Source organism: Sinocyclocheilus anshuiensis, unplaced genomic scaffold (genome assembly GCF_001515605.1).
Source record: "Sinocyclocheilus anshuiensis isolate Anshui unplaced genomic scaffold, SAMN03320099.WGS_v1.1 scaffold960, whole genome shotgun sequence".
Classification (NCBI taxonomy): Eukaryota; Metazoa; Chordata; class Actinopteri; order Cypriniformes; family Cyprinidae; genus Sinocyclocheilus; species Sinocyclocheilus anshuiensis.
Window position 1 is genome coordinate 109,899 of NW_015549635.1, and position 10,779 is coordinate 120,677.

At 36.1% G+C, this 10,779-nt stretch overlaps 1 protein-coding gene across 1 annotated transcript; it reads right to left on the minus strand.

Moving 5' to 3' along the window:
* Positions 1 to 2,486: 2,486 nt before the first annotated feature.
* LOC107659715 (cornifelin homolog B-like) lies at positions 2,487 to 5,020 on the minus strand. The gene is made up of 3 exons (XM_016448738.1): positions 4,927 to 5,020; positions 2,713 to 2,867; positions 2,487 to 2,609 (listed from the first exon to the last, which is right to left on the minus strand). The coding sequence occupies exons 1-3, from the start codon at positions 5,018 to 5,020 to the stop codon at positions 2,487 to 2,489; spliced, it is 372 nt and encodes a 123-aa protein (XP_016304224.1).
* Positions 5,021 to 10,779: the final 5,759 nt, after the last annotated feature.

Consider the following 10,779-nt stretch of genomic DNA (forward strand, 5'->3'; position numbering starts at 1 on the left):
GCAGACTTGTGTTCAGTTCAAGATATGCACACACATCTCACTTTAAATACTTTCCAAAAGTCACTGGTCCGGTCGATTGTGTATGTGATGAAGATGAAGAATTCCACAGAACACTGAATGACATTCTGTGGAAAAGCTCATGCTTGCCAGTTCAGTGGAAAACATTCGAAGCATCAATATTTTAGAACTCATGCCAGCCAGATTAATGAACCAAGTGACATCTTTGTGATTATGTCTTTGACATGCAATGAAGAGTCCTGCACAGATTTTTCTATACATGTTGAATGAATACTGTGACGAGTGGGGCGGGGCCAAGAGCCGTGGGAATGGAGCGGTCTCGAGTCCCACGGAGGAGCTCCGGAAGGATAAAAGAAGGAGTAACGACAGTGAAGGACGAGAGAGGACCAGGCCTGGACTATTTATGTTGTTGTTTTATTGTTTTATGCGGCAGTCGTCCGTGAGGGGCTGCCGCTTTTACTTTAGTTTTTTGTTCGTTCATTTGTTTATTAAAGTTTTGTGTTTAAATGTTCGCCGGTTCCCGCCTCCTCCTTCCCCGAACTACGAACTTTATTACAAATACATACTGTACACTTGACTTTGAGACCCAGTTAATGTCTGTGATTATGAGAACTAGCCCTGCAAAATATCAAACCTGCGATTTCAAATTTACTGGGAACCAGCTGCATTTCTTCAGCAAATATGTCAAGAATGATTTTGATTATTGTCATTGGAATAGGCAAGATAAAAACACACTGGATGGGCATTGAGTTTTCTGATTAAGATGGTGAAGTTTTATTGCAGAATAATAGTTACAACGTACACGAAGCACAGTGGAGTGAGACTGAACCCCTAACATCCTCAACTCAAAAATGTAAGAAGTTTACCATATGTAGGCTAAATGAAGTTTCTCCTGTTGTAACAATTGCGGTCTGTATGATGTCCCATTGATGGTTCTCAGTGACCCACACCTTCTCCCATTTTATTGCTGAAAACCAAATGTGATCACCCCACACGGTGCAGTAACAATTGTGCATATTTGTTTTTCTCTACAGTACCCTTTGGAGTGATGTGGCTATTCTAAAATAAATCTGGTAAAGTGGAATTTGCATTTTAAGGCAGGAAACTTGGATACAGGCCTTGGTTATTAAACACATTTTACAGTAACTTTCACAGTAACAAAGTAGAAAGATTTATTAATGGATACTAAAATGCAGACATACCAGACGAACATAAAACTGTTTTATATTAAATGGAACAAAAACAATGGTGCACATCTAATGTCACTACTGAGAACAACTAGAGTTTTTTCAGGTGACATACTTTGTAACTACTAACTAGCACAGAATACTGAGTAACAAGGAAGTTGTTGGTTGCAGATGTATAGTGGCCAAGAACGCTCAACTCACTAAAACTTCAGAAAACACATGCAAATAGAAAACGCACCAGCAAATTAAGAAAACGTCTTCATCAGTTTGACAGCACATGTGCTGAAAATACTCGCAACACAATAAAATACAAAAGCACGCTGCAAATGCTCACAACACAACCAAATAAGGAAAGCTGCAAATACTCACAACACAAACAAATAAAGAAACGCGCTGCAAAAACAGAAACGCACCGCAAATGCTCACAACACAATCAAATACAGAAACGCAAGTACAGATCACAATGGGAGGACTACCCCAACAATGCCAAAATTACCCCAGCAAAACGAAAATTAAGTGTTTTTTTTTTTTTATTGATTACCATTTGTATAACCACAGTTGTACAAATACCATGGCTAAACTATGTTTAGTGTAGTAAATCCATGGTTAATTTAAATAAAATTCAATAAAAAACTTTTTTTTTTTACATAAATGTACTGCATTTATTAATTAATTAATTTTAATTGTAAAACCATATGGTTAATTTTTTGAAGGGAAGTTGTAATGTAAGTTAGCCAGCTTTCACAATTACAGTAATTGTATTTCGTCAGCTTATTTAGGCTAATAATTAAAAAAAAAGAAAAAAGAAGAAGAAGCAAAGGAATCATATGATCAGGATGTTAAAATAAACAAAAATCTCACCTTTCAGAGCAAACATTGATAAATATGTCCCAGCCATGTTCGTCACTTTGTAGTTCCCTTAAACATTTCCGATGTGGTCTGTGCATATTTGCAGCGCGTTTCTTTATTTGGTTGTGTTGCAAGCATTTGCAGCGCTATTTGGTTGTGTTGCGGGTATTTCTGTTTTTGCAGCGCGTTTCTTTAGTTGTTTGTGTTGTGAGTATTTGCAGCGCTTTCTTTATTTAGTTGTGCTGTGAGCATTTGCAGCGCGTTTCTGTTTTTGCAGCGCGTTTCTTTATTTGGTTGTATTGTGAGCATTTGCAGCGCATGTGTTGTCAAATTGATAAAGATGTTTTCTTAATTTGCAGGTGTTTTTTCTATTTGCATGTGTTTTTTCATTTGCAGCGCGTTGAGCTCTCTCTGCCACCGTACTGATTGCCTTTATTTTGCTTGATTGTGGACAAGGTTGACATTTTGTTCACGGACATTCATTTCTCGAGACATCTGACACCAGGCGCAGACACCACAGAAGGTGGAATAAAGGCAATCATTACAGATAGTTCCCTAGAGAGATAGATAAACACCATGAGTTCTCCACATTTATATATATTATGAAATATTACTTGGATAGAACAGGGTTTATAACACAGATTGTCTTTGTACAAACCTGGATTCCATAGCGATTGCGCACTGATACCCGCATGGCCATTGTTATTGGAGGAATGCATCCAAAGCCGTCAAGCAGAGGCAGACACAGACACTCGCCATGCTTACGAGCCGTCGCACAGGCAAAACAGGGAAAGCACCAAAATGAGAAGCAACCTACAAATAATACTTCCATTAGTGACGAGAATGAATTAAAAAGTGAAAGAGTTGTAAGAAGCATTGACATTTATTTCAATACATTAAGAGTCGTGTAATTGTAGGCTAGTTAAATTCAGTTAAATTCAAGTTTATTTGTATAGCGCTTTTCACGATACAAATCGTTGCAAAGCAACTTTACAGCAAATTAAGTTTCTACAATATTTAGTGGTAGCTTATCAGTGGTGACTGTCAGTTAATGTGCATATGGCAGAAATGCACAGAAAAATCAATTAAAGACGTAATCAAACAGAAGATGAACAATATTAACAGCAATTATTATATGATGCAATCAAACTTATTGCAAACTTGGGTAGTTCTGTATGTTAAACAAATGTGAAATATCAGTGCTGACTTCAATAGGCCTACTTATGTTATTTATGCTGGATTTGTGTACACTCTAAAAAATGCTGGGTTAAATATAACCCAGCACTGGGTTAAAAAGGGACAAACCCAGCTATTGGGTTGTTTTGACCCAGCAGTTGGGTTGTTTTGACCCAGTGATTGGGTTGTTTTGACCCAGCGTTGGGTTCAAAACAACCCAACCGCTGGGTCGAAACAACCCAATAGCTGGGTTTGTCCCTTTTTAACCCAGCACTGGGTTATATTTAACCCAGTATTTTTTAGAGTGTATGTTTACTTATGTAGCACCATAGTCCTGTGAGGTATATTCATTCCTTTGCATAATGACAACAATCGTATAACATGACTCTAAGGAATACTTTATTCTAACTGATCAACCAACGCACTTTCAGGTCTCTCGTATCACTTCTTTCATTTGCTTCAAACAAATGCAGATGGCACTATCTGGTGTCAGTTCTCAATTCTAGTATAAATGTCTTCAGAGGACTGTGATATTTTTGCAGTTTTCATCTTGTTGATAGGCCCATTTTTTAGTACACTGTAATTGACTTTTTTGGACTACTAAATCTGTCATATTATTGTGTATGTTGAGTATAGACTCCCCAAAACCTTCACCCTCTCATCTCCTCTCTGGTGAAACTTTCAAGAAGCATCTGAAGACACACTTCCCCAAGGATTTCCCCACACCACAACCTTAAACCAATGTACACACACACACACACACACACACACACACACACACACACACACACACTGAAAGTGAGCTAATTCACTCACACATAATGAATTATTTTACACTTATATTTATTTTAACCCTCACAGAAAGTTACTGTCAATTTTTTAATTTCATAAAACACCATTTAGTATGTTTTTAAGCTTTTTGGTTTATGGGGACACAGGAAGTGTCCTCATAAACCATGTTTACATTGTAATACCCATTTTATTATACACATTTGTGTCCTTATAAACCATATATACCAGAACACACACACACACAATTCATCTTTTTTTCTTATATGCAATTGTCCTTTGCTCTAGCTAGTTTTCTGATCTAGCTTTTTAATAAACCTGCTATTGTGTATTATAAATATAAAAGCATCTGCTAAATACATAAATGTAAATATTGAGTATTACCACCCTCATGTCCTAATGTCCTCTTGTACTGTTTTCCCTGAATCTTTCTTTTGTCTGCCTGTACCACTGCACTACATATGAAAAGGCTATAAAGGCTATGTTTGGTTAAACTGCTACTTTATATTGGCTAGATTCATATCTATGTAGCACCATGGACATTTGTAGCTTTGTATAGCAGAATGATAATAAAGCCCATCTTGAAGCTCTAAGATAAGGAGAAACTATAAAATAATTAAACTCAAAGCAACTCAAAGTAAACTCAACTTTATGCATTTACTTGGTGGGAATCTGTTTAGTAAGAAGGATAATATACAGTCCACCAGTAATTCTCAAATATCCCAAAATAAACTACACATTATCCCTTTCTTAGCAATGATTCGGGCACTCCTCTGGGGTAAGCCTTTGCACATTAGTGATGTTTTATAGTTGCAAAGTGACATTCTTTAAGGAAATACACCTCCAAATGGCACATCAAAATAAACAAAACTGAAAGAGAGAGAGAGAAAGATAGAGAGACACTCACACTCTGGTACATTCTGACAACAGTCACAGATTCCAGAGCTCCACTGGTTGGAGGTGTGTGCCATGACAAAGGGCCTGGGCTGATGAGAAGTCATCCTGTTTATTACAAAATTCTTCAACAGACACAAGCGCGCACACACACACACACACACACACACACACACACACACACACACACTTACAGAAAGATGGAAAAAATAATAAAATGACATTTAATTTAGCAGTTCGCTGTCCACATATCAGATCTGAATGCAAATGAAAGCTAACTAATTAGTCATAACTGAATCACTTCTAATTTATGTAAACATAAACTACAGATCATGCAAAAGTAGCAGGGCCACTGCTGGCCAAATGGGTGCCCTAAGCAGAATAGTATTGTTGTGCCCCCTCCCTCAAAAAAAAAAAAAAAACATCTACTATAAGGGGTCAAAATAGAACATTAATCAAATATAAAAGTAAATAAATAAATTGCAATTCAATTGTATTATTTATAAATTACAATTGTAGCTCTATGGCTATGATTTTATTTATACAGTTGTCTGATTGATTTTATGGTCTCAAGCACTCAGAAATCACACAAAATAAAATTAAGCAGTTTTACTACGATAAAACCACGGTTAATTTTGGTAAGGGTTGTGATTGACATGTTTTCTTCGAAGAAATTAAAGAGGCTGTATAGCATTTATATAGCAAAAAGGTGGCCAAAATTAAAAATTAAGTGGATATTTGAATTAAATGTTTGGTCAATATGAAACAAGGATTTGATCGTCCTGTAAGTGTAACAACAGCAATTATCAGGCCTTTGGTGCCCTTTGCAGGCATTTGTAATAATGTAAATTGTTTATTTTGTATTAGCCTACTTTATGTATTTTAAGTGTTATTCAATTAAACCATATTTAAACCATATACCATATATTGCCTCGTAGTTTTATATAATACATTTTAAGTCATGGAAACGAGAATATTAAGTCAGATGCGTTGTTGTTGGTGGTGAAATTATTACCGACATTAAAACACGTTACTAACGTCAACAGTCAAAAAAGTTTCACAGGATTATGAACAGTTAGGCCTACCTGAAAGTGATGCACGGGCTTTATTCATCTCGGGCTTTTTTCTTTTTTTATAATTATATATATATTATATATATATCAATGTTTAGAGTTTTATTTATGTATATGTATATGTATATGTATATGTTAATATTAATATAGAACGAACGTTTTTTTATTTTGTTTGAGCAACTGGTTTGGTGCCCCCCTAGGAGTTGGTGCCCTACACAAACTGTGTACTCTGCGTATAGGGAGCGGTGGTACTAAAAAGTAGACAGAGCTCGACAATAAAAATTAATTTATCTTATAGCTCAGTAAGACCAGGTTTACTATCTGCTTATTTTTCATTACCATCAGCACAAAAATGCTCAGGAAACGAACGGACTATCACTAGCTATTCCTGAAATTTTGACAAAAACCCAGCTAGACATTTAAATCAGTGCATAGTGACAATAATGTTTAAAATAACACACAAAATTAAATACTTATTTTTAGAAACCAGGGCCCGTATTCACAAAACATCTTAAGGCTAAAAGTAGCTCAACTCGCCGATTTAGGAGAAAATCTTAAAAATAATGGGCGTGTAAGTGCTAAATTTAGGACTCCTAAACTTTTGTTCTAAGAGTATTTCACAAAGCGTTTTAGCGCTAAAACTAGCTCCTAAATCTGTGAAACGTTAGGAGTAGTGAAGAGGACTCCTAAATCACCAAATCTGAACTATCCTGTAATGGCTGTTGCCAGCAATCTACCTCGGAATATAAACATTTTAGAAACATTTGACGATAATGAGCTTTTAAAAAGGTATCGGCTTTGGTTTGGAGGTTATCCCAACTCCACATTTTTGATATCCTTAATATATACACTCTAAAAAATGCTGGGTTGTTTCAACCCAACTTTGGGTCAAATATGGACTAACCCAACTTTTGGGTTAAAAATTTGATGTAAAAATTTAACCCAACAGTTGGGTTAGTCCATATTTCACCCAATGTTGGGTTGAAACAACCCAGCAATTTTTAGTGTAGCTGTTCTCGCGTCCAGTTTGGTTTTCTTTTATGTTTGCATGTCTTACTACCAGTCATGATTATTCTACTCTGCTCATTAAAAGGCTGCTATATGCATATTACCAAAATTGTATTAGTGGCAGAAAAAAAATTCCACATGAAGTGGCGAAATCACGCAGTCTGTGACGGACAAATCGTTAACGTCATTAGATGTCAAGAAGACCTGGACACATCAGGCCATCCTTATTGTTGAGCGTTTTTAATATTTTAAAAAGACATCTTATTTTGTCTTTTTCTAAATCTGCACTGAAAAACATTTGGTGTAGAAATAATTTTCACTAAGAGATTGTTGGTAAATTTCACAAACAGTTACAAAGATACAGCAAGTTACACAAATTGAATGTGAAATTAAACCGAGATTAAATGAAACCGAGAAAAACTGAGTATTTTCTTGTAAAATAGCCTATACTCCAATAAAAAAAAAATCATCCAATAAAACGAAATATAATTTTTTACAGTGTGCAATTTTTTTTTTTGTCTCGCAGAATAAATGTCAAACTAACATAATGAAAACTGAATAATCACAAAAACGGCTCTTACCTGAGCGTGAGACTAGTGGACGGGCAGATTTGTGTTCATTCACACTCAAACAGATAAAAGGATGGAGATAAACTGGTAGACAGTCCCTTAAAAAGGCACAAGTAGGTGTGTGCATCTCAATTAAAGTACTTCCTTAAAGTCACTGGTCAGGTTAGTGATGTGTCACTGCTGATAACGCCCATGACCATTCACATGAAAATCCATCATCATTGTTTTAACAGGGGAATAGTTTCGCTAGAGAATGAAGACTCTTGTTTGTCTGTAAGCATGGGCATGACAAAGTGACTAAGTCAACATCTTTGGTTTGTTGGTGGCATTAATGTGTATAAAAGTAATGTGTGAAGAGATAAGGGAACACTCTAAAAAATGCTGGGTTGTTTCAACCCAATTTTGGGTCAAATATGGACTAACCCAACTGTTGGGTTAAAAAGTTAATTTAAAAATGTAACCAAAATTTAACCCAACAGTTGGGTTAGTCCATATTTGACCCAAATTTGGGTTGAAACAACCCAGCATTTTTTAGAGTGAAGGAGAGAGCTTTTTCCATTCATTATGGAACTGGACAGACAGGTTATCAACACCTACACAATTATTTTTCCATCGTAGCTTCATGTGTTGCAAAACAACAGTGAAATTAAGGGAGAACGATAATTTAATAAAAAAAAATGTTTAATCTATTTATTTATTTTAGATATTTAGCCTACTACTACCTTGACTATTTTTGGGGTATGAGCCCTGCCTATGATCCTATCCGCAACCGATCGTCACATTATACAATTAATTTACACATAGTCTATTTTTGACGGAGGACGGCTTAGCCGCACATAAGTAGATAATTGAGGATGTATTTTAAAAGACTAAAAAACAGCAATAAATCTTTTATCCTTGTCGTTCATAACTAGACCGTTAAGTGTATGAACGTTGCCTGTAGGTTACAGCACAACAAGGACATAATAAACACAACAATAAACACTATTCAACCGGACAAAACTTAACGGCGGAAACCCAAAAATCAAGAAAAACACGGAAATCAAGAAAAACAACATCCAAAATTTGGCCAAATTAGCCTACACTTTCTTAATAGCATAAACACAGGCTTTATTCCCTTCAAACGTTGTTTCTGTCACTCCAAGTCATCGCCGATACTGATACCGGTATTTTTCTTTTAAAACCATGCATTTCAATGAACCAATTACACTTTGAAAATTAACAATAGCTAATGCTGATCTGACTAAAACGTTACATGCACCATTGCTATGTGGGTGTTCTTTGCTTTTCTGAAGGGACTCTGCCAGTGACTTCTGTCTCAGTGGGACACTCAAAACGCTTAATGTGAAAAATGCTTATGAGCCCATGTTCATGTTAAGCGCTTTTGCAGATACATCAGCAAAACAGAATAAAAAAGAGAAAGAAAAATATATAAATAAAACGAAATAAAATAAAAGAAAAAATAGCACCAACATTAAGGTGAACTATAGAAGAAATAGAAACAATAGAGATGATTAAAGGGGTCATATGATGCTGCTAAAAAGAACATTATTTTGTGTATTTGGTGTAATGAATGTGTTTATGCGGGTTAAGGTTAAAAAAAAACATTATTTTCCACATACTGTACATAATTGTTTCTCCTCTATGCCCCGCCTTTCTGAAACGCGTCGATTTTTATGATTTTTCGACTTTTACCATTGCATACACAATTTTTTTTTCATCGTAGCTTCATGTGTTGCAAAACAACGGTGAAATTAAGGGAAAACGATAATTTAATTAGTTAATTAATTTTATTTTTTTTATCTATTTATTTATTTTAGATATTTAGCTTACTACTACCTTGACTATTTTTTGGGTATGAGCCCTGCCTATGATCCTATCCGCAACCGATCGTCACATTACAATTAATTTACACAGTCTATTTTTGACGGACGACGTCTTAGCCGCACATAATTAGATAATTGAGGACGTATTTTAAAAGACTAAAAAACAGCAATAAATCTTTTATCCTTGTCGTTCATAACTAGACCTTTAAGTGTATTAACGTTGCCTGTAGGTTACAGCACAACAAGGACATAATAAACACAACAATAAACACTATTCAACCGGACAAAACTTAATGGCGGAAACCCAAAAATCAAGAAAAACACGGAAATCAAGAAAAACAACATCCAAAATTTGGCCAAATTAGCCTACACTTTCTTAATAGCATAAACACAGGCTTTATTCCCTTCAAACGTTGTTTCTGTCACTCCAAGTCATCGCCGATACTGATAGCGGTATTTTTCTTTTAAAACCATGCATTTCAATGAACCAATTACACTTTGAAAATTAACAATAACTAATGCTGATCTGACTAAAACGTTACATGCACCATTGCTATGTGGGTGTTCTTTGCTTTTCTGAAGGGACTCTGCCAGTGACTTCTGTCTCAGTGGGACATTCAAAACGCAATGTGAAAAATGCTTATGAGCCCATGTTCATAAGCGCTTTTGCAGATACATCAGCAAAACAGAATAAAAAAGAGAAAGAAAAATATATAAATACAACTAAATAAAATAAAATAAAAAATAGCACCAACATTAAGGTGAATTATAGAAGAAATAGAAACAATAGAGATGATTAAAGGGGTCATATGATGTTGCTAAAAAGAACATTATTTTGTGTATTTGGTGTAATGAAATGTGTTTATGCGGGTTAAGGTTCAAAAAACACATTATTTTCCACATACTGTACATTATTGTTTCTCCTCTATGCCCCGCCTTTCTGAAACGCGTCGATTTTTACAAAGCTCATCGGTCTGAAAAGCGAGGTGTGCTGTGATTGGCCAGCTATCCAGTGCGTTGTGATTGGCCGAATACCTCAACCGTGTGACGGAAATGTTACGCCCCTACCATATTGTGATGCCGTGTCCCGGCCTGAGCGAAGAGACAAAAACATTAAAAACCCATTATAAACGAGGCATTTGTTGCATCCAGTCCAGGAAACAGTCCTCCATAAAATGCGCTGCATACATCCGAATATTTGGGTTGAACTGTTCTGGAATAGTGTTGTAAATACAAATACGCTTTCACAACGAAACACATGGCGGGCTAGAGTGAGCGGAGGCCGGGGGCTAGAGTGAGCAGAGGCCGGTGGCTAGAGTGAGCGGAGGCCAGGGGCTAGAGTGACCGGCGGCCGGCGGATTCGACGAAGGAGCGGCTGGCGGGCTTGCGG